General features: G+C 39.3%; 1 protein-coding gene across 2 annotated transcripts in view; it reads right to left on the bottom strand.

The window, feature by feature from the left end:
• ZNF592 (zinc finger protein 592) overlaps nt 1–25,516 on the bottom strand; it is a 52,140-nt gene that overhangs the window by 6,540 nt on the left and 20,084 nt on the right. For both annotated transcript variants that reach the window (XM_089538752.1, XM_089538753.1), the window contains exons 3-7: nt 6,578–6,756; nt 4,496–4,672; nt 3,131–3,290; nt 1,481–1,744; nt 439–551 (exon numbers count right to left, since the gene is read on the bottom strand). In XM_089538752.1, the coding sequence (XP_089394878.1) occupies nt 439–551; nt 1,481–1,744; nt 3,131–3,290; nt 4,496–4,672; nt 6,578–6,756 (893 nt within the window). The remainder of the gene's footprint in view (nt 1–438; nt 552–1,480; nt 1,745–3,130; nt 3,291–4,495; nt 4,673–6,577; nt 6,757–25,516) is intronic.

The following is a 25,516-nucleotide window of genomic DNA, read 5'->3' as shown; positions in this document are numbered from 1 at the left end:
TGAGTAAGCAAGTGAAATGCCAAAGGCTAGTTTTATGACTTGAATGCAAGTCTCCCACCTCCAAGTAGGTCCCCCCAACCAGCATTCGACCATGGTTCCAGCACTCCTCTTTTTGACACAAAGCTTTTCTCTGCATTCTGCTCCCTAAAGGCTGCTGATAAAGGCATTCAGCTGGAGGCCTCCGGTACTCCACTCCTGCTCCAAACAAGGTTAGCACAAACTGAAATAGATACAATCTGATGCTTTCATTATTAATGCCTGACATACTACATTCTTATCAGGGAATCTAGCTGGAAAAGCTAAAGTTCTACTTCAGCTAGCACACAGTCCCTCAGTTTTGTACATCTCAAATCAGGAAGCAACAAGTAACCCACTACATATAACGCTTTTGTAGCTTGAAAGACACACAGTGCCATTTTTAAAATGTAGCATACTTACCAACAGGTGTAAACTTTCTTTGCTGTATCGTGATTATTGCGAATATGTCTGCGTAGACTATTGGTGGCATTGAACGACTGATCACACTGTCGACAGGGATATCGCTTCACATTCTAAGAAAGAAACAGAGACTTAGTTCTGAAGTGAAAATGAAGTTGTCTCTGAATTTTGGCTTGATTTCTGTAAAACGGTAGTCCTGGGAACAGCAACTGGCCTGGATCTACACAATCTGGGTCATAACCTAGGCCAAATGTCACTTCATGCAATCTAAGAAGATACATGCTCTTACAAAGTATTGGCTACATCTGTCTAATTCATGAGATGTATCTTTGTAGACATATGGCAAACATACCTACCTGAGAGTCTGGGCCAATCAAAACTCTCAGGTGTGCATATTTCCCAAGGGTCACTTTCCCCCTCTTCTAACATCCCTATGCTTATCAGGTGAAACAGACAGGCTATAAATATGTCTCTTTTGTATGCCATGAAGCAAACTTCAGACATCCGTTTACCACCTGCCTTGAGATAGTCAAGGTTTCTCAACCACAAAGTTGCCCACCTGTAAAATGATCAATCTTACAGTTCTGTGGTGGAGAAAAATCAGAAAATGTTTGTGTTTTTTCAGTTTCTCAGAATTGAAAACCTTTTTTTTTTAAATAGCACCACATACAGAGAAAGAAGCAAAATGATATGCTAAAGTGGAAGTGAGGGAACATGTTTCCCTCCACATCAGCAGGACTATAACTACACTGTGACTGGCTGTAGTTTGTGCTACCTTAAGGACATGGGTGCTATAGCTACCTGAGGGACATGGGTGCTGTAGTCATCTGGTGGGTCACAGATTCCCCATCCCTACTTTCTAAAGTTATCTCTGAATCTCATGCTTCTGTGGCAACCTGAGGAGGGAAAACCCCTCAATTCTCTTCTTTCTACCTATGCTCTCATACTATTATGAGACTGCTGAAGGGCTACTGGTACTTTAAATAAAGCTTGTGGGAAGAGTGATAAAAACACAGAGTTCAAGTTTTTATGGAAACCTTACCTTTCCATGGCTTTTCTTCATATGAGACACATAGGTTTCTCGATCAGGGATCAATTGTGAACACTCCCGACAAGTCCAATTGCAAGGTTTTTGCTTGGGCTTTGATTCTGGACTCATATCTTTTGTGGCCAAAGAAGTCTGGGAAGTACCATTGATTACTGACAGCTCCTTTGAAATTGGGAGGATATTACTGTTAGCTGTTGTCTCTGCCTTCTGTCGGATGCTAGTAAGGTCCTCAGGATTATCAGGGACTCCGTGGACGCTCTAATGAATAAAATTCAAGTAACTGAGTGTCAGCTTTCAAAAGTAACATTCCTCAAGACAAATACCAAGGAAAAGAGAAGTTGGCCAGCTTTATTTTTAAAAGAGCAAGAAACCATTCTACAGTACTTAGGAAGTTTTTTCAACTTAACATAGCCAGGATTAAACTCAACATGATATATTTCACACATCACATTCTATTCCACCACAACATAAAAAACATGTTTAGTTTAAGATTCTGTCAGAATAATATGTTTGTTGTACTTGCTGCAGAAAACATAAAACTGACTTTATGGTCTGGAGGAGTCTGAATTGGGAACTGCTGAGGCAGTCACTCTTATCTTTTGTGTGCTATTGTGATGGCTTATGTCATCATTTTCTGGTTTGATGAAACTGCAGCTTATAGTTACGTTCAGACTACTGTATATACTCATGTATGAGTTGACTTCAAGTATAAGTCGAGGGTAGGTTTGGGGGCCAAAAATTATGGATTTTAATATGACCCGTGGACCCACCACCTCTGCATCATAGAATAATAGAGTTGGAAGAGACCACAAGGGCCATCCAGCCCAACCCCATTCTGCCATGCAGGAAGTCAATCAAAACATCCCCGACAGATGGCCATCCAGCAAAAGACCTCCAAGGAAGGAGACTCCACCACTCTCCAAGGGAGTGTGTTCCACTGTGGAACAGCTCTTACTGTCAGGAGTTCCTCCTAATGTTGAGGTGGAATCTCTTTTCCTGTCCCCTCTGCTGCTGCCATGGTCTCCCTGGCTCTTGGTGCTCTGTGAGGTGCTCAAAAAGCCATCACTGCTGCTACATCCCCACAGTTCTCTCTCTCTCTCTCTCTCTCTCTCATCCCTTTGATTCTCCATTTGGGCAATCTAGCTCAAGGAGGTGCCATTTTCTTATTTTGGAGAAAAAAAGAGTTGAAGAGAGGCTCCCTCCCTCTCAGTCAGACTCTCCAGCTCCAGTGAGTCTTAGGTTTAAAAACAGCAGATAAAAAGAATCCCCTCCTCCTCCCAGCCACTGCTTGAGCTCTCTGGCTGAATATTCTCAATTCCCCTTTCTAAACTACAAGTCCCAGAATGCAACACAAGGCAGCCAAATCAGTTAAAGTGCTTTTCCCTCGGCTGCAAAGAAATCTAAAAGAGCTGCGGACGCCATTTTTCTGAGCCACATTACCCGTCTATAAGTCTATCCAGGATTTTTGGACCAACATTTTAGCATAATTTTTTTTTGACTTATAGACAAGTATATACGGTAGTAAACCATAAGGAGGGTCTCCAAATGGGACTGAAAATCATGGTCTCATCGTTGTTTGGAGAGCTTGCTCAAAATATAGATTACTTGTTCTGTGCAGGCAAGGAATAATCTTTGGCAACCAACCTTGACATGTTGCATTAACTGAAGTTTCTGCATATATACCAGCTGACAGTGCGGACACTTGAACACTCCTACCATCAGTCTATTGGCATTTTGTTGGAAGTGCTCTTGCAGAAGCCTCTTCTTGTTAAAGACAGTCTCACAAGAGCATTTGTAGATCACCCTGGAACAAATTAAATTCACAATAAGATTCTGCTTCCCCCAAACAGACCAGTGAAACAAAACAAAACTCCCATTTCAGAAATCAATGTTATTTAAGAAGAAATAATGTTCTGCACTGTCAAGAAATAAATAAAACATGTTCCCCTGGAAACCAATACATACAGCTCCCATAAATCTTCAGTCAGTGAGGCCAGTGGCAAGTGTTTTTGACAACAGAGACAATGACAATCCCTAAATCATGGCTTTAAGGGGCATTACATATAAAACCAAATTTCTTATAGAAAGGAGCTTTCACAATTTGTGGCTTTAATGCAGCCACACTTCCTGGACCCAGAACTCCTAGAGCTTGAATTACTGCTTTCAATGTATTTCTTTTAATTATTTAAAATAATATTTGGCTCTCTTATACCATAAACCACTCTTAAGGGCAACATGCAATACGAAAACAATGAATGTTAGAATAAATAAAAAACAGTGCTAATAATAACAGGACAACAATAAGAGACATCCGACCTGAAAACCAGAATACAAATAAATAAAAAACCTCACTGCGTTCAGATCCACCAGCAGATGTGTACAGATATAATTGGGTGCAGTTTCTAAACCATCTTGAGGTATTGTAATCAGGTTTGTTTGTGATTAATCACTTTGCTATATATTATTATTATTATATTTATTATTATATTTATTTGTATCCCGTTCTTTTCTCAGGACTGGGACTCAGAGTGGCTTGACAGCATTAAAAACAGTACAATTAAAAAAAGTACATTAAAAAGAAATTAAATTATTACGGTATTGTATAGGGAGCTGATTCTCAAGATGTATGTTAACAAACACATTATGATGAACTGCTCTTTGCTTAAATAAAAGTGTGAACAGAGTTTTAAGAACAGATGGCTGCACAATTTAATCTTAGCAATAATTAGCATATAAGACTTTTATGTAACCCTCGATTTCTTTCAAAGAAAATGGGTGCAGATCCAATTACTAACATTCCTCTATAAGGCAAGTCAACCAATATATTTGCTCTCAAATTGCTCTTCCAAAAAGAGAGGTTTTCTAGGTGTGTGTGTGTAATACAGAGATAGATAATCTTGCACAAAAGGGCCTAAACAACAGAGCACATGTAGATGGCAAACTGGGTAAGGAAGGGAAACTACCAAACTACTGTGGACAGTGTGAATATTTACCCAGAAAGACACTTACTGAGATGTCTTGTGAGGTTCTGCAGGGTGCTGGCTAGTGATGTGAGCAGTGGTGCTATCTGCAGACTTGAAGGCCATGGGACAGAATGAACACTTGTGGAAAACTTCACAGTGTTTCTCATGAATGTGCACTTTCAGCATTGCTTGTGACATGAAGACAACCCCACAGTGAGTGCACCTAGAGAGAGAGAGAACAGGAAACAAAGAGAAAGAGGCTGTTAAGCTAAACACTGCACAAACAAGCAACCTTGAGATTTCCCAGATTTCTTCAGTGAATCCTTTGGTAGTGGCATGGAGGGAATAGTGAACAGCAAAGTAGGGAAATTCATATATTGCACAATACCCGTCAAGTCTGGCTGTTCAGTGGGAGAAAGAAATGCAGGACTGAACTCTGAGGATGCAATACTGTCACTCGGTATAAAAGAGAATGAAAAAATTAAATCGGACAGAGCAACATTCTGTCTCCAACTGCAGTTAAACAATCAGAATGAAAAGGTTGCTAAAGCTTCTAGCTTGCGACCACTCTACATAAAAAGAAAGGAAAAAAAAGAAGTTTAATTGGTTGACACTACAATTCAAGCAATAATGAAAACTACTGGCTTATTAAAACACTGGATTAGTAAGACACGTGTGCACTGGATTTCATGGAACCCCTCTCTTTTTGCCTAACACTGTATATAAACTGTATAGAAACAGAGTTCCCATGGACAAGGAACACCTCTAGTGGGTAGAAGAGTTGGAGAAAACATATCTCTGCTTGAGACCCTGTTGGTCAGAGCAGGTCACAATATGTTGGATGGACTGGTGACTCAGAGTATGTCAGCAGCGGTGTGTGTGTGTGTCTTTCCTATCTTTCCTCTTTTAATTACCAATCATCTCCAGTTGTTCAATATAAGGGGGAAATGCAGCATTGTGTATACATTCTTAGAATAATTCACCCAATATACTGTTTCCAAAGCAAGAGCCTGAGGCTATAATTATTGTTAAATATTTCCCTTCTGCTGGAATAGATTAAATCCGGCTCAAGGCTATTTTAGCAGCTTCTGTGCTTTGGGAATGCAACAACAAAATAGAATGTAGTGATCAGTAATGTTTTACTGCACACTCTACCTTCAAGTGCTTATGAGATCAACAGGAGGTCTGGGATTCATTAAAAATTATTATGAATGTAAAATAAAAAGTGCAACCATTTATTCACAGCCAAACTTGGTGTCTTTCTTGCTTTCCTTTTGCCGAGACTCAATTTGGCAACATGTGGGCTACCCCTCTTTCATTTTTCAGGCTACCTCTATATCAGAAAAGAGAACCTCAATTTGTTGAAATTATAAATAGGCAATCATGGATGATTGATCAAAATTCTACACTGGAGAGAGAAGTAGGTTAGAAGCAAAAAGCAACCTACGTATATTTAATGCAATGTAAAAGCAACCATCTATAAAGAAGCCAGATACACATATAAGAGGCATAAGGGGGAAAAAAAGGCTCTCTTTCAAATGTATTAAGATTTACAAAACTTTCAGCATTATGATGGATACCGAACAAAATTTCTTCAATTTAAAGTGTGTTCAAATTAAAATGTAACTATTATTAGCCATAAAGATAGTTAAATAATCATTATTCATGCCCCGCATGAAACAATGCTCTCTTGCAAGCCTACCATCACTTAGAAATCTACCAAACAAGTTTTACCCAGTTACTCCCCCCGCAACTACAACTCCCAGAATCTCCCAGTCAGCATGGCCCCATTGTCCAGCTAAAATCCACAGATTTTTGTAATTTTTCTATCCAAGCTCATTTCTTTGCAACTTTGACACAGAACGTTCATCTTCAAATTCTCTATAAAGCATGTGCTTCCTGAAGGCACTGCAGAAGAGAATGTGTAGGAGGAGGATAAAACCTTATCAGCATCTGCAGGTCTAAAACTGTTACCCTGTCTGATCACAAAAGAAGCCTGTGGCAAAGCTTCCTTTGATTAAAAAAATGATCTGAAGTTCATTTACCCCCTCCCCTCCACTGCCCTTTCCTCTCAATGTGTATTAAATGTTGTGAAGCATTTTTCCCAATCTCTGTATTTAGTACAAACCTGTAGCCAACTTTGCGTGAATAATGCAGGCAATTCTCTTTGACATGGGTTTGGAAATATGCCGACCGGCAAATGGCACCACACTCTGGGCAGCAATAAGGGGATTTGTGAGCGTGGATTCTTTGATGAGCACAGTAACTGCACTTGTTAGGCAACAGCATCTGGCACACTTGACATGTCTAAGGAGTAAAAAAGGTTACAATTAGCCACACCATCTTACAAAGACATCTGCATTTTTCACATTTCCTCAGCCCTCTCATCTTTCCTGCATTTTTAGCTCTAAACAATTTCCTCCTATCCTTACTACTCTTTTCCAACCCTGTCCTCTCTTTACCTGTCTATTTTAGGCTCTTTTGGAAGGGTCCATGTCATTTCTATATTTCTGTGCATTGCTCAAATGTTGCTGGCATTCAGTACTGATAAGTAGTACACACTTTATATGGAATGACTCTGCTTTCTTCCAAAGAGGAATCTGCAGTAAAAAAAGATGTCTAGCACAACCCCTATTCTATTCCTTAAACAGCAGAGAGCAAGCACAACATTTGATGCAAAGAAAAGATATAGAATCATAGACTCGTAGAGTTGGAAGAGACCCACAAGGACCATCCAGTCCAACCCCCTGCCATGCAGGAACTCTCGATCAAATAATAATCATCCCAACAGATGGCCATCCAGCCTCTGCTTAAGGAACTCCAAGGAAGGAGACGCCACCACTCTCCCAGGAAGTGTGTTCCACTGTCGAACAGCCCTTACTGTTGGGAAGTTCCTCCTAATGTTGAGCTGGAATCTCTTTTCCTGTAGTTTGCATCCATTGTTCCGCATTCTAGTCTCTGGAGCAGCAGAAAACAAGCTTGCTCCCTCCTCAACATGACATCCCTTCAAATATTTAAACAGGGCTATTCATATCACCTCTTAACCTTCTTTTATCCAGGCTAAACATCCCCAGCTCCCTAAGGCGTTCCTCATAGGGCATGGTTTCCAGACCCTTCACCATTTTAGTCGCCCTCCTTTGGACACATTCCAGTTTCTCAACATTCTTTTTGACTTGTGGTGCCCAGAACTGGACACAGTATTCCTGGTGGGGCCTGACCAAAGCAGAATAGAGTGGCACTATTACTTCCCTTGATCTAGACACTATACTTCTATTGATGCAGCCTAAAATTGCATAGGCCCTTTTAGCTGCCTCATCACACTGTTAACTCATGTTCAACTTATGCTCTACTTGGACTCCTAGATCCCTTTCACATGTAGTCTCCTTAAGCCAGGTGTCCCCCATCCTGCATGTATGCATTTTGTTTTTTCTGCCCTAAGTGCAGTACCTTACACTTTTCTGTGTTGAATATCATTTTGTTAGCTTTGGTTCAGCTTTCCAGTTTATTCAGGTCATTTTGAAGTTTGATCCTGTCTTCTGGGGTGTTAGCTACTCCTCCTAATTTGGTGTCATCTGCAAATTTGATAAGTATGCCCCTAACTTTGACATCCAAGTCATTAATAAAGATGTTGAACAGCACTGGGCCCAGGACAGAGCCCTGTGGGATCCCACTAGTCACTCCTCTCCAGGATGAAAAGGAGCCATTGTTGAGCATCCTTTGTGTTCGGCCAGACAACCAATTACAAATCCACGTAACAGTTGCCTTATCTAGCCCACATTTTACAAGCCTGTTTCCAAGAATGGCATGGGAAACCTTGTCAAAGGCCTTCAGTATCTCCCTTTTGAGAAACTCCCATCCATCTGAACTCTCTTCTCTTTTAGTATTCCTCACCATGGAATCACCCCCAATACTTCTATGAGTTTACTGAAATCCACTCTCCTAAAGTTTAGAATGCCTGTCTATGCCTGGCTTCTCCTTTCCATTGTATAATAAATTCCAGGAGAACATGGTCACCTCCACCTAATGATCCCACCACTTGCACTCCATTAACCAAGTCATCCCTGTTGGTTAGGATCAGGTCTAAAATAGCTGATCCCCTCGTTGCCTCTTCCACCTTTTGTACAATGAAATTGTCTTCAAGGCAAGTGAGGAATTTGCTAAACCTTGAGGATTTGGCTGAGTTTGACTTCCAGCAAGTATCAGGATAGTTGAAATCACCCATCACTACTACATCTCTTCTTTTTGAGTATGTGGTCATCTGTTCTAGAAAGGCATCATCCAATTCCTCCCTCTGACTTGGGAGTCTGTAGGAGAATGTGAATATTCTTCTGCCACCAACAGAGTGCTGGTGATGAAGATAGGCCAAGTACCTGTTTCTATTCGATGCAGATTTGGCACTATGTTTTCTGGCATCATGGAAATATAATTTAATTGCCCTTCACCAGAGATGGTCCTCTGGACCACAGCCAGTGATATGGTTCAGGGGGCCCAAAAGCAAGAAAACAGCAGCTGACTCTCTTCAAGGTAACACCTTCTTACTTTGTGTAGCAAGCAAACAACAGCCTCACTGGCTTAGGAAAGGCTTTGAGAGCAGTGTCATTCATGAAACAGGACATGAGGAAAAGGGCTTCCAACAATCCCAACTTTATTCTGCATCTGAAGAACACCACCATGGCTCTTTGCAACCTCACTATGCTAGGTGCAGGGACAATCCAGGTGGTTACTGTGGAGTCTTCCCAAAAGAATTTTAGAAACTCTGGCTGAGAAGTGCTTTACTTTTTGAAAAATGTTTGCAAGAAATCTTAGAGTCTGACCTTCTCCCTGTATTCTAAGAAAAGCTTGTTCTCAGCCCTGTGCACTATCATCTAAACCTAGTTTCTTCTGATGGTCTGGACAGGTTTCCTTTATTTCCTTATGGGATTGACAAATAAGGATCTTAATTAATTAATTAATTAATTAATTTCTCTCCTTTCTGACTTTCTCTCAGCATGGGATCCAAGGAAGCTTACAATATTGACAAAAACAAAGTACAGCTAAAAACCTAATAAAGAAGTTTAAAAACCATTAAAGAGGCAATCCTATTAAAAACTCTAATTCGAAACATCTTAAATAGTAATGAAGATAAAAGTATAGTACACTCCACTGAAAAATCCTTTTGCCACAAACAGTAAACAGCCAAGTGCTATTTAAATTAAAAAGAATTTGCTTGATGGAGAAAAGAGAGCAGAGTGGGGGCCAATGAAGTCTCCTGAGATAAACTTTGAGAGAGTGACTCCCTTTTAGATTGGTAAGTACACTAGGCTCTTCTTGCAGGCTTGTGGAATGAGCCATCTTCCCAACCCTCACTTTTTTTTTGTTTCTTATGCTAACTGCCTACTAGGAAGAGCCTAAAAGGTAGTCTGCCTGCCTGCAATGTATATTTGAGTCCTCTGATTCTTCCACAGTCTTCAGACATAGGCTTGCAAAGTTTATAGACTGTTAGGTACTAGAGACAGCATTCTTGGTGGCTACTCAGGCTGTGGAACACCCTTCCAAGGGAGCCTAGGTTGCCCCCCACTCATTTGCTCTCCTTTCACCAGCAGACACAGACCTTTTTATTCAAAAAGGCTTTTAATGATTAATTGATTGCAGCGAGTCTGTTGGGAGGGAGGGCTGTTGTATTTTAATACAAGTTGTGTAACTGTATTTTAATGTTTTATAATCAGGTTTTTAGTTTACCTAGTTTTAGCCTTTTAGTAAGCCACCTTGGGTTCCATACCAGGAAAAAGATGGCATATACACTAAGCCAGGCAAAAGCAGTAATAGACTGTGTTTCCCCAACTGTCCTGGGCCACACAGCTAAGCCCTGCAACAAATCTAATTCAATAATGCACTTTACATTTTTAAACATGAACTCAGGATCACTAACAGAGAAAGGTGAGATTTTAAGAGTGCAGGTGTGTGAAGTGGTAAGTATTGCTTTCCAGACGCAACCCCCAGGCAGGTAAGGCAGAATTGTGGATCAACACAGCTGTATTTCAAATTCAAGTTCTCAATTACCAGATTGTTATCTTTGAAACATTGCAGCACTTCAAACTGCAACTTGAAAACTCTAGAAGTAGTGCAATACAAATGTGTATGAACATTAACAAACTAGCTGTTATCACCCTCTAGATCAGTGATGGCGAACCTTTTAGAGACCGAGTGCCCAAACTGCAACCCAAAACCCACTTATTTATCACAAAGTGCTGTGTTCCTCTGGCTTTCTAGTAACGAACTCTGGTGAATTCTGTGCTTGGGAGACGGCACATATGCCCATAGAGAGGGCTCTGAGTGCCCCCTCTGGCACCCATACCATAGGTTCGCCACTACTGCTCTAGATGAAACACCACAGAAATTCAGAGCGCAAGCCCCACCAAAGCTTTCTAGAGCTGGTTGCTCCAGAAACCTCTTCTGAAACCACTCAGGCCATATGCCTATTTTCAATCAGTTTGGCTAAGCAAGGGCAAACAGCAACTGAACAGGTTTGCAGGAAGTGACCCTGGGCCAAGGCCAGTGTACCACCCACAGGGGTAGCCAGAGGACAACTAAGGGGCAGCCAGCTAAAGATCTGCACTTCAGGCAGAACCATTTAACTGGCATTAACGCCAGTTGGATTTTCACTTCCAGGGCAGTATTTGGCCCATTCAACGACCAAGCAAAAAGTAGATTTTGACCCATCTGTGGATCCTGTGACCACTTTGTACTAGATGAAATTATACCTGCAGGTTGTAGAGATTCTTGCAAAGAAATCTGTTTGTTGTTTGCAGCAAGTTTATTTTCTGCAGCTCCACAGAACAGGACTTGGAGCAATGGATTCAAAGTACAGGAAAAGAGATTCCACCTCAACATTAGGAGAACTTCCTGACAGTAAGGGCTCTTTGACAGTGGAATACACTGCCTTGGGAGAGTGGTGGAATTTCCTTCTTTGAAGGTTTTTAATGACTCTAGAATTGTAGAGTTGGAAGAGACCTCAAGCGCCAACCGCCTGCCATACAGGAATACACAGACAAAGCACTCCTGACAGATGGCCATCCAGCCTCTGTTTAAAAAAATGATCTTATAATCAAACTCTACAGCATAGCTAATTTGATTTTACTTGTTGACTGGATAATACATTGTCTGTATTATATTTGGTCTGTTCCCTGGCTTCACATGAAGTAGTTTTAGTTTTTACTTGATGATTGAGATACAATCATTAACATCCTATCTATATTACATAGGAAATGTTTTATACCCTTGTTAAACTGATCATCCTCCCTAGGATGACAATGGTGTAGGAGATGGTTACTAAAGGATTATGCTTATAAACAAATATGTTAAAGTTATATTTTAAATATATTGTGAACCTTCCCAACTTAATTACATAATGGAACATTTATGATCTAGTTGTCTAAGATATGAACATATATGTATTTTTTATTCTATGACTCTGGATTAATTGGACATTAGTTTAATTCAGCAAGGCACATTTTATTTCTAAATGAAAGCACATTCAAAATCTCTTAACAGGGACAAGATAGAGCTTAAGAGCTGATCTCAAACATACTGTACTCTCTTGCTTTGAAAATTTAACACATTTAAGTAAGACTGAAGCCAACTCACTCCTCAGACCAGACAATAAGCCATGTTAGCAAAAGTTTGCTTCTTTGGCCTGCTGTGGTCTGATCATTCTGTGAATGTCTTTTCTGCCTCTGCTTTTGAACTCTAAAAACATTTATGCTTTTCTTGAAACCCAAACTGTGGCTTGGTACCAAGGCAGACATCTTGAATTTGACAATGATTTGTGCCCAACAGTACAATTCAATTCCTGCTACTGTCCAATTACTCTGTTTACTAAGGTATACTTCTGTTTTTATTGTGAAAGAACTTGATAAGTTGCAGCAATTTCAAAGAGGAATTGCCCTTTCCAAAGAACTCTCAGTTGAAGTACTGAAAATGTATTCCTTCCCTACATATTGTTCCACTTGTGCACATATGTTTCTGTTAATAATTTCACTGGGTTTTAAAAAAAATAGTTACCTATTTAGATAGTCAGCCTGTGCTTTCATGGAGGCTTGGGTTACAATAACCAATTCCTCCACCAACACACACACAGCATATTAGAGAATCTGAGCCCCAGGACACAGTAAACCATCAAATCTCAAACTAAAACATGTAAAAAGAGCAAATTAGACTTCCCATAGTCTTCACACTTCTCTATTTCTGTATCAATGTCTGTCTTGCAAAACAGGCAGCTACTACAGTTAAGTAATCATCTGCACTATACCCGATCCTCATGTCCCCATCAAAAAATATACTGCATATAGAGGGATGAATAAACTTCTTCGTATGCTAACTTTGAATGTGCAGGGTGGTTTTTTAAACAAGGTGCAAGTTTTTAACATATTAAAAAAAATACCACCCCACCTACCATTGTACTAGTACAGAGTTGTATGATGTTCTATTACTGGATGTTTAAACTGGCTGTGATTTAGTCTTAGATTCTTCCACCAGAGCAGATGTTTGACTTGCAGGATGAACCTAGGTCATCTTGCCAAAGTTCCATCAAAATCATATAGTCCAGCCTTCCCCATGCTGCTGCTTCCTGAATGTTTTGGCTTTCAACCTACTTGACAAATTTTGTGTTGGCTATGTTAGCTAGAGCTCATAGGGGTTGTTCTTCAAAACATCTGGAGGGAATCAGGTTGGAGAAGGCTGACCGAACCCAGCTTTGAGGTCTTAAGAGCTCATACTGATAGTGAAAATACATTCTTATTTATTTATTATAGGATTAAGAAACCATTCCAGTCTGGGTCTAGACCAGTGGTTCCCAAACTCTGGTGTTCCAGATGTTTTGGGCTTCAGCTCCCAGAATTCCTCACTGTTGGCCAGGCTGGTGAACACGGAAACCAGAACTACAGTATCCTTTCTCCAAAGGCAATTTTTAAAAAGGAGCAAGGGAGGAAAGAGAACAATTGCTGGCCTAAGGAGAAATGTTTAAGTTGTTCTTTTTGTGACCTTTTGCTTTAAAATGCAATTGTCACCTCAAACGAAGAAGAAAAACACTCACAAAGATATAAGTAATGTATACTTCTGTCCTATGTCTCCCAACAAGCAGCACATTGTGACAAAGGAATCTCAACCAGCAAAAGTCTGTCTGCTCCATTTTCTCTTTTGTGCAAAAGAGAAACCCTCCTGAGTTGTTTAAAGGGCAGATTCTGCCTAATGTAATTTTCTTTCCCTTTCAAAATCGCATAGCATGGAACAGACAGTTAATGACAGGGCAATGACAGCACTATGACATCCTCTCACTGCCCTTGAAATGATCCTCTGGTACTAGCCTAACTTTATAGGCAGCTATTCCAACATATAGAATGGGATTTGAGTTTATCAAATGTAACTATGAACAATCAAAATTTCAAAGTATCTTCTTCTTCCAAAATTCTTATATTTGCTTATTTTTCTTCCTTTAAAAAAACACAAAACAAAACCCTGTGCATCAAAAATATGCACCATCTGCTTTTCCAACAATGTGCTACCATTTTGATTCCAATGTTTGTTGTCGCAGAGGTCAAAATAATCTGAAACATATTAGGATGGAAGGAAGAGAAGCAGAGATTTATGGGGTACAAGGATAAGGAAGTCTGCATGGCAAACATCTCCTGCTCCTTGACCACCTACTGGTCACCTACTGATGACCAGTAGGAAGCAGCACCTACTGATCTGTGTTGTTTCCAGTCCATGGGGTAATAACTGCCTTGACTTTCCAAGACTCCTGAGCATCCTGTGAAATCTCAGATAGGTTGGGTATCCTTCCAGGAAGGGGGAAAAGCTCATTTCAGAGAAGACATTGGTTGAAAAAGATTTTACTATTTTACCATTCTTTCAAAAACAAGGAAGATAGTAAACTATAAACAATGTCTAGCAACTCTGCCATTAGAACTCTCTGCCATGGGAAACTAATCTGGTACTCTTCCTGTTTTTCTTCTGTTGACTAGTAAAACCTTTTTATTTAAACAATCATTTGATGGCTAAGTGGTTGCACAGAAAGGTCTTTAACAGGTTCTGTGGGCTGCTTTTTTATTGTTCTAGCCATGTTTCAAAATGATTTTATAGAATTTTACTGGTATTTTAAGGCAGTTGCTTTTTTTTACTTGTTTATTACTAGTTTTTAATTCATAACTTGTTTTCATTCATGTTTTAAGCCGGCTTGAGTCCCATTCAGGAAAAGTGCAGGACATAACTTAAATAAATAAATAAATGACAGGAAACTGGTAACAAAAATCCTCAGTCAAAACCCAAGGTTGCACTCCATAGGGAACATTACCAGGAAACAACACTTCAGACTTTGAGGCATTTGTTAAAAAACAGAACGGAAGTGTGTGTTCATCATGTAGGATTAGACAGATTTTGCATTTCTAATGTGAAGCTTTCCTTTCTCAAGAAAATGCTGCCATTGAGACAGCTGCCCATCCCATAAGCATACTCTTACATGCCACTTTGCATATCTCATCTTAGAAAAGTATGTCATTGCAGCAGTTTTGCAGTGTAATCAAATATTTAGGTTTCATTTGGACATGACTACACAGTGGATGTATTACAATCTCGGCAAAATGTAGCAAAATACTGTCAGTCAATAGTTAAACATTAGATTTTTCAGCACTACTGTGTGGGTTTCTTTTTAGTACCAAATTATGAAACATCCTTTCAACTATACATGCATGGTTTTCTCTTTTGCGGCTATGATTATATGTAAGTTTGTAGCTGCTGCCTAGACCTAAATATTCTAAAGGCACCAGATCCTGTGTGATCTTAGAAGCTAAGCAGAGTCAGCCCTGGTTAGTACTTAGATTGGACACTGAAAGAACTGGCAAACCACCTCTGAGTATTTCTTGCCTATGAAATTCATAGGGTCCCGTAAGTCAGCAGGCAACCTGAAGGCACACACACACACACAGCTGCTGCTTCTGCTTAACTAACTAGATTTAGTTACACCACCCTTGTCCAATCTGTGTTCTCCAGAAGTACTGATCTACAACTCTGTTCACCCGTACCCAGCATGGTCATGTAGGATGGAGATGATAAGAGTTTTTAGTCCAACAACCCTGGAAGGCACCAAAATGGATTACAGACATAGCAGAAAGTGAAACAGTAGGCCCTCCATAGCCACAGATTTTTTATCCATGGATTCAACCATCCGCAGCTTGAAAATGTTTTTTTTAAATAATAAATTTTAAAAATCCCGATTTTGCCATTTTATACAAGGGTCCCGATTTTACTATACTACTGTATTTAATGGCACTTGAGCATCCACAGATTTTGGTATCCATGGGGAATCCTGGAACCAAACCCCAACAGCTACCAAGGGCCCACTATATACATACGTAAACACAACACACACATTTGTTAAACAGTCCCTGAAACTAAAAACACCAGTGAGGTGACGTGAGGTAATATAAGATCAGTCAACTATGGAATGACACTGTGTGCACAAGTGTGTCATTTTGTCCTCTCTTTAGCATATCCTGCTTTCTATCCCTGGACTTGCAGAAAAAGAATGGTTTGCCTGCCTGGCTGAAGCTGGCACAGGCCCATAATGGCATAACATGGTTTGTCATTAGATCTGACCAGAGTCTGAAAAGGATATCTTTTTGATCTACAATTCCCAGAATGCCCCACTCATGCTTCTAACTGGCCAAGTATCTTTCAAAAATGAAACATCTGATCCTAGCCCAATTCCATAGCAATGAAGACTCTATACTGTTATATAATGATTCTTTTAATGTTATATAAATACTCTCTATTGTTATATGTCTTTAGAAAATCCATAGGATGAAATTCCTTTACTCCCTTTATTTAAAACACTAAAAGTAGATGCAGCTAGGCTGGCCCACTGGGGAAAAACCTCAGAATCCACAGTAAGACATACCCTTATTTGTACTAAATAACCTTTTTACCAATGTGACAAGATGGGGGAGGAGGTAAATGCAGACAACAGAAAAAGTTACCATACTTGTCAGCAGCTTGTAATGACGTGGAATGCAGGAATTTTGAAGATATACTGAATAAACCTCTCAAAGCACAAGACTGATTGATTATCACTTAAATGTATTTTAGGTTTTTGAGAGAGAGAGAAAAAAACAGAAATGAATATGCCTCTATTTTTAAAACTATGTAGGAGTTACTTCCGTCTCAGTCCAGTTTTGTGTGCAAAATTCCTTCTGCAGCCAAGCTCGACATGGAAATCTACCTGTACCTCTTAGTCTCATGGGCTCTACACACAGGCCGGAAGACCCATTCTCCATCCCCAGCCTGGCATAATCCTAGAGTCCTAGAATTATAGAAGAGACCCCAAGGGCCATCCAGTCCAACCGCCTGCCATGCAGGAACTCACAATAAAAGCACCCCTAACAGATGGCCATCCAGCCTCTGTTTAAAAATCTCCAAAGGAGGAGACTCCACCACTTTCTGAGGAAGGAGTGTGTTCCACTGTTGAACAGCTCTCACTGACACGATGTTCCTCCCAATGTTTAGGTAGAATCTCCCTTCCTGTAGTTTGAAACCATTGCTCCAGGCCCTATTCTCTTGGAGCAGTAGAAAACAAGCGCTCTCTGGACACAATCCTGTTTAGATGATGCAGGTCAACAGCTTCAGGCTGAGAACAGAGTCCCTAGATAAGATTCTGGCAGATCTGGGCCAACCCAGCCCAACCAGACCGTAGCCCAGTCTAAAAACTCCAGCTGTTTGCAGTGAAGTTTTCCAGAAACTACTACAACAAACAGCAGTGTAGGTGGCCTCATGGCCCCTTACATGCTACTGCTGCCTCCTTTCTCCATGCAGGCCTCAATCAGGCCTGTGACACCAGCATCTCCATGGCAGGCACCATGCTGGACCAGGTATATGCTGGGGACCTGGAACCACAAGCAGGATACTACGGGGCATGCTCATGTATTCAGCTCCCCCCCCCATCTTTTGACCTTCACCTCCATTTTAACATCCTGCCTGATGAAGATCCCTGATGAACTCAGAGGCTTGGTGACTATTATGTGACATTTTAGTATGTCTCAATAAATATACTACCCACTTGTGGGTTTTGGCCTAGATGCAACATATCACTAAAAAACAGAAAACACTGCTTGTGTAATTGCATCATGTTTTATAGGCACAGAAGCAGCAGGACAAGAGATTGTGTACACAAGCAGTCCACTGTACAACTGCAACAAGAAACTGTTGGACCCTTCCCTTGTGGCTAGTTCTACAAATGTACAAAGGATCGTGTGCTAGTGCAATACAACTACTTGATCCAGGCTTCTGAATTTTCTCTTTGTCTGCATTCTCTAATAATCTTTCACCTGAATTTTTTTTTAGCATGGTAACATATTCCTGTTTCCCTTCTAGAGAAAAGCAGCTTTCTGCTGAGTCAGTAACTCCAGGCAGCTACAAAAAGCTCAATCACACTTAGTCACTGCTTTTCTTAATTAGGCCAACAAAAAATCCTTTGCCAATGAGAGAAATGCTCGATGCATTATTTCTTCTTAATCTACCTGTGAGACAGTCAGAAGAAAAACATATGGCCCCATTATTTGCTGGCAAACATTCACTAACTAAACCAGGAGTTCCAGAGCTTATTCATTTATTACTGAAACTGTAAGAGTTTCCTTTGTTGTGACTGATACCAGAGTTTTATGGGATCAAGTGCTGACATTTTCCCTGCCTCTTTTCAAGTGCTCTGTGCATGCCAGGTAACAGAAAACTAGTAGTTCCTCACAGACAGTGGGAACCTGGGAGTAGAACATGGAGAAATTATTTTTGCATTATAATTCCCAGAATCTCTCAGCCAGTCCAACCACTAGTCACTCTGGCTGAAGAGCTGTAGTCCAAAAAAGTAACTTTGCCACCCATACTGTGTCCAGATGACTGATGCCTACTTACACATGATGTGCTGTACAGCAATGGAAAGATCTTGTGATTACATTTCTCTGCATACATGAGCCTAGTACCCTTTGAAGGATGATCTCTCCATCTTACTTCTCCATTAAACCTAGCTTCCATTTTAAAATAGGAAAGACTACAGAGTTTGGAATACATGGTTACTTGAAAAGCTTTCTTACACTATCAGTTCTTGTAATGAACAAAATTAATCACATTGGTCAACTCTTAATGATTATGTTACCACTACCTCACATTTGCCCAGATCACTTTCAGGAACTGATGACTTATGGAACTTTGTGGAACTGAAATAAATAAACGTTTTTGAAAAACTGCTTCAGGAGTAACCAAAACATTAGTGTAAAAATTAATAAAGTATACATAAATCAGCATAAATAAATAAAATAGGAAAGGCTGCTTCACATGCAACTGATATCTGAAACAGGCATTACATGTAAAGTGTACATGCTTTCTATATGTAGTTTTCTAATATGAGTGATGACTGCACACTTCTGTTCTGTCGCATGTGCACATGGATACTGTACTGGAAAACTGCAGCCTTCCATAATCACAAAATAAATTTTATAGTATCTTAAACAGTTCATGTTTATGACAGCTTTTTGCAAATCAGAATATTTATGCTATGCTATTTTGCCAGCGTGGTGCAGTGGTTCGAGCACTAGACTACAACTCTGGTTACCGTTGTTGAATTCCCACTGGGCCATGAAACCCACTGGGTGACCTTGGGCAAGTCGCATGCTCTCAGCCTCAGAAGAAGGCCATGGCAAACCTCCTCTGAACAAATCTTGCCAAGAAAAACCCATGACAGGTTCACCTTAGGGTTGTCGTAAGTTGGAAACAATTTGAAAGCACATAAAACACACATATGCTATGCTATAAATGTTCAGAAAGTATACTCAGGATTTTAAAGGAAACATACTCATGTTTTGCTCTTGATGTTCCATGTGTGTGTTCCTCATTTTTAAGTACATGCAGGATTTTAGCCTTAACTTAGGTTCTTTTAAACCTCAATGTGTTCATTGATGACATCTGATTTATTGTAGCTGTGGTAAAAAGCTAGCTATATAGAAGCTTTTAGCTCCAGTATCAGGTTGTGGCTGGTGAAGATGGGAGGCGTTTCTTAATATGGGAGGACTTTTTACACTGATGTTTTGGTGAATTCTGAAGTGAAGTAGTTTTAATTCTTGTACTTATGTCAGCATGATTATGTAAGCTATTATAATTAATATTTCAGGTTTGGGTTTGTGAAAAGAATGGGAAGACTGAAATGAATGATTTCTGAACTGGCCACTAAAGTAAATGGGAATATGTTGAAATGCATCTGACTTTTGTAAAAGAAAGTTAGTTTGTTCAAACTATTTGTTGTCAGTCTTCTACTGTATATACATTTCTATCAAATGACCTTCACCTGTACAGGATTGTGTGATGTTAAATATTTGTGCATTTATAACAAATTGTTTGAATTTTGTACTTGTCCGCACATCCGCGACAAGAAGAAATGTCATAAGGCAGTGGATCATTGGCATGGCAACTACATGGCCCCACCAACAATCCAGAGGAGGAAGGGGCTGCCCCTTTCTCCTCTCTAGGGCTGGGGTGTCTGGAGGCTTGAAGCCCCAAGGACACCTCTTTTCCAGGCCATGGAGAAGCAACATTTTGCCACTTGTTCATGGCCCGGAAAACACCGGATTGGGGCCACAGGGCTGCCGGTGAGGTTGCCCTGGCCCCAATCCAGCGCAAAAAGGGGCGAGTGCAGGCCACCCCTTTGGGGAGTTCTGTACCGGGTCCCAGTTACTCTTACTGGAATCCCACATCTTGGAAGCCAAGCAGGGTCAGTTCTGGTTAGTACTTAGGTGGGAGACCACCAGCAAATGTACTTATAAATTCATATATAAGTCTAGATATTTTAGTCAAAAAACTGCCCCCCTTTAACACTTATTTTGAAAAAGGAAGCATCTCCTGGTCAAAGACAAGAGTGTAATCTGTTCTGGAAACACTGACCCCTCTCTACTCTCTCATCCATCCAGCTTTTAGGTTGAACACAAACAGTTATGTCTGCTAGAATTTTGTAAGTTCTTTGGCATTGTTTTCCTTTGCTTAATCCTTTAGCTTCTTTGTTACATGCCCCTAAGTTTTACCCTTGAGTTATCCACAGGTCCTATCAAAGTCAAAACCTGCTCTCAACTTATACATGAGGTCAACTTATTGTTGAGTATATATGGTAATACCAGGTGATGTTTGCTATATTTCAGAGGAAGGAACTGGCAAAACCACCTCTGAGTATTCCTTGTCTAAGAAAGCTCTTTGAAACTCATGGGGTTGCCATAAGTCAATAGGCAACTTGAAGGCAAGTACATGCACATGTGCGTACACACACACACACACACACACACACAGGCAAGACCTCCTTCCTTCCTGTCGTCTTTCCACCGTCGAACATAGACCTTTTTGAACTTTCTGGCAACTGACCTTACTTGCTGTGGAATTAATAATAATAATAATAATAGTAGTAGTAGTAGTATTTATATTCTGCTTTATCTCAAAGAAATCAAAGCTGATTACAGCAATAAAATAACATACAATTTAAGAAATACAATTAAAAGCCCCAGAGCCCCCAGCCTTCCCCCAAATTATAAAAACATTAATCAATCCCTAAAAAGAAATTAAACAAGAAAATTTAAAACATTCCAACACAGTACAGAATTAGGTGAATGCTGTTCCTTTTTTTCATTGCTGTGCTTTTAAACTTTATTTTAAACCTTTTAGGCTTCTCCTTAATGTCTCCATTAAGGTACACAACAACAGATGCTTTTAGTCATATTGATCTCTTTGTTGCTCTTGTGTGCCGCCTTCAAGTCATTTCAGACTTATGGTAACCCCAAAGTGAACCTGTCATGTTTTTTTTTTGTGGCAGAATTTGTTCAGAGGTTTGCCTTTGCCTTCCTGATTTAAGATGTCTTATGTTTCTAGTGCTTAGAACCCAAGAGATACCCTATCCAGTCCAAAACCAATAATTTCTATCACTGTTATCCCAAACTATGAGATGCTGCTAGTCTGCATAAGGAACAGGAATTCAGGTTAAGATTATCTTCATGTCTGCGAGCAAGACTGAAAGTAAATCTGGAAAGAGTTTCCAAACAGAACGGTTTGATAACTCTGCTTGCTGTCTTAGTAGCGGCAGAGAAAGATTCAAGATAGAGCTTCTTATGTATTCAGCAAGTCTACAAAGTTTTAACTGCACAGTATAATTATGGATATGATTCTCAAATTTAATAACAAAGGCAACAAACACAAAACATGGCTAATCCCAGGAATGCAGGAATGTTGTATTTATCCCGGCTATACCAGGTACCACTTGGCAGCCATACTTGTTATAAGTTATGAAGTTTGTTGATCTGCTCTCCTGCAGTCCAGACAGCTTCTGAAATTGATTCATGACACTAAAATGGCAGCTGAGATGTAATCAACAAAGTTCTTTTTAGATACTTCTAAAAATAAATCATATACTAACATGAAGTACTATTTGCGTTTTTGAACTTTTTCTATAACTCCCTTCAGGCTTCATCAGCAGAAAGAGACACGTTTGAAAGCTTTCAGAGAGTTGAAGAAAACTGAACCTGAACAGGAAACTGGTCAAAACCTTAAATCTTTGAGTCTCATGACCTCAATTTTTTTTTTAAATGAATCTTCACCACAAAGGACAGCAGCATAAAATAAACTCAAGATTGTTAGTTCCGAACAATTCCAGTTTGGTACACCATCCCCGGTTCTGCTGCTTCCCCTCCAAATGCTCTCTCTTATTTGAGTTCTGCTATAAACATAATGCTCTTGCTTTCTTAATAACACACAAAATGCAGTAACATCCAAAGCCCACAAAACAACGACCCCTTTATTTGACCAACCAATCAAATACTACAAAATACACGATGCAAGCTTTTGAAGCTCCACTGGCTTCTTCATCAAACAAAGGTATTAAAAATCATACAAGATTTTTTAAAAGCAAATCGGAACAAAATGCATCTGTCTCTTCTTGGAAGGATCTCAATGATCAATATGATTGGAATAGGGAGATTTAAAGATTCATTTGGCAGGGGAAACGCCCTAGAATCAGATTAAAAATTTTACAGGATGCTAAAGAAAGAGGAGGCCTTGCTGTTCCCAATCTACAATTATACTTTGAGGCAAGTTGCATTGTATGTATTAAAGATTGGATAAGATTAGAAAATAAAAGAAATTTGGAGTTGGAAGGGGAAGGTTTAAAATTTGGTTTGCACGCATGTTTGTTATATGAAAAAGAAAAAGCCGATCAAAAGATAAATAATCATTGTTATAAGGAAACTCCTATTGACCACATGGGAAATGGTTTACCTATAAGGAGGTAACAATGAAAGAAGATGGGGAAATTAAACTTAAAACACAAGAGGAGTTACTCAAATTAGGATTCAATCTAGGCTGGTTTGCTTATAGAGAGATCAGGGAAAGATTGATATTGGATCAAAAAACATTTGGATCAGAGGCGAAAAAGCCAGAACTGGAGAAAATATTAAGCAGGCCAAATACAAAAATGATAGCTAAAATGTATGAAAAATTATTAGAAATAAAAATGGAAGAATAATTAATAAAAGACACAATTATTAATTGGGCAAAGTGTGTGGGCCACTCCATTCAATTAGAACAATGGGGACATATTTGGAATAAAGGTATTAAATATACAGCATCATATAATTTGAGACAAAATTGGTGCAAGATGTTTTATAGGTGGTACCTCACTCCAGACAAAACAGCCAAAATTTATCAACAGCATGATGATAATTGTTGGAAATGCAAAGAAATAAAAGGAACGTTCTTCCATGGCTGGTGGAGCTGCAAACATGCAAGGCAATATTGGGAAAATATAAAATCATTAATCTGTAAAATCCTACATATTAAATTAGATTTGAAACCCGAATACTTTCTTCTACGTATGTTTGAGGACGAAACTGAACAGAATGGAGGAAGGTATTTTATATGACAACCAGTGCCAGATTGCTTTATGCACAAGAATGAAAAACACAGAATATTCCAAGAGTAGACGATTGCACGAAGAAGCTACTAGAATGTATAGAAATAGATAAATTAACACAATTGTTAATAGATGACTCACTAGAAAAATTCAATAAAGACTGGGATTTAGTATTTGTAAATTTGAAGGAACAATGGGTGAAATAGTACTGTACTATGATTTAAGGTTACTGCTAGAAAGTTAAAACTAAGAGAATAAGGCTTGTTATATAAAGATAAGATAACAAACATAGTATATGATAAGACTATAGGAAAACAATGATAATTTAGTGAAATAAGTTGAACTTATAGAAAAGTAGCTAAGGTGGTAAATCAATAGGAGAAAAGAGGTATATATAAATAAGATTTAGACTGAACAGTAGGAATTATATGAAAGGAGTAAAATAAGATCGATAGATGAGAAGGTAGGAAACACAAGGCTGAGTGGTGAATGTAGGGGTTAGAGTAATAATTATTGAATGGAAGGATAATACTGAGAGAGAGATAAGTAGGTTGTAGAGGGTAAGAGTAGGTGTTGGAAGAGAAAGAGGAGAGTAAGTTGGGATGAAGAAGGACAGAGAAGATGGAAAGAAAAGGTTGGAACAGAAGAAGAAAGGAAGTTTTAGGTAGAAAGAGAATGATAGAATGATAGAAGAATTTAATAGACAGTAAGCATAGAAGCTGTGATGTTTGTTGGGGGTATGTACGTTATATAGATGTTTGTTGTTTAAATTGTCCAATAAAACTAGATAGATAGACAGATAGATAGATAGATAGATAGATAGATAGATAGATAGATAGATAGATAATAGATAGATTTTTTTAAAGTGACAAAAGTTAGTCACAGGCCTGCATTTCCCCAAGATGTTGTTGGTGCAGTGTCCTGTATTGAGATAGTATGGAGGGGTACGGACATAAGCAGGCCCTTCCTCCTTCTGGCCATATATCACTGGGAACAAAGCATTCCAAAGTCCAGAAGATAAAATTTGAATTCCATTAGCAATACAAAAAGGTGCTTCTTACTGAGGCTTCCCTTTTTAGGAATTCCTTGTAGCAACTGAAATGCAGTTTCTTCACATCCATATTCTAGGGTAGACGTGTTGGCAAAGTACATCCAACATTCACAAAACAGTAATACCTTCTTGCATAATGTATTTTCTGCATTTTGGTTGGCTGATTAAAGGTATCACTGTTTTGTGCATTTCAGATGTTACTGTACTTTGCTATATGGCCAACACAGCTACGCCTGAATACACACTAAAAATGTACAGTATTTTTAGTGATGCTCCTCCTCACCTTGGCACAAATCACAACTTCATCTAGTCTTCAACATGTTTTAAGATTTATGTCAGCAACCAGGTTTAACCAAGGTTCATTCTAAAATCACAGTTTTACTCAGCTGTGCTTTCAAAAACAGTTTCCAAGCTTAGTTTCAAATCTCAGTGAATAACTACTGTATGTTTTAAATCAGCACAAGGGAGGAAGAGGGAATCACTAAAGAATGGAGTGCACAATACTGTGAACTGCTCTCTGGCCTTTAATCATGGTTAAGTAATTGGATTTGTGACATCTGTCCTATTACTTTAACCAAAAAAAAGTACCAAGAGGATATTAAAAAAGCATTACCTGGAACAGTTTTGGTGTTTCTCTGATCTCTGCATAAACTGCTAAACAGCCAGAAAAGCATTCCAGTACTGATGAGGAGACAGCAAAGGCAATAAACAGCAAAGGAAGTGGTTTTTAAAAGGTCCAAAAGCAGCACATTATGGTATCAGATCAGGCCCAAACATCAAAATAATTGCCAAGTGAGATGTTGGAGGATCAAAGGCAGTGTTAAGCATATTACAGAAAACCTCTCTACTGTTGTGAGATATGTCGCTGCTATCTGTACCAATGTGGAGTTACAAGTCAGGGTTGGCTGAGTGTGAACTATTTCATAACAGCAAATCTGGAATATGTGACTCTCTCTACTTGGTGTTGCAAATCTATAATGTCAGGCTGAACTCTTCCCCTGTGTGAACTTGCTCAACACTCTGCCCTTAAGGGAATTAAATGTTTACAACAACAAAAATCTAAG

The sequence above is a fragment of the Sceloporus occidentalis genome, unplaced genomic scaffold (genome assembly GCF_023333645.1).
Source record: "Sceloporus occidentalis isolate IW3139 unplaced genomic scaffold, rSceOcc1.0.p SCAF_9, whole genome shotgun sequence".
In the NCBI taxonomy this organism is placed as follows: domain Eukaryota; kingdom Metazoa; phylum Chordata; class Lepidosauria; order Squamata; family Phrynosomatidae; genus Sceloporus; species Sceloporus occidentalis.
The sequence above is the reverse complement of the archived record's forward strand: the minus strand, read 5'-3'. Positions and strand labels throughout refer to the sequence as shown.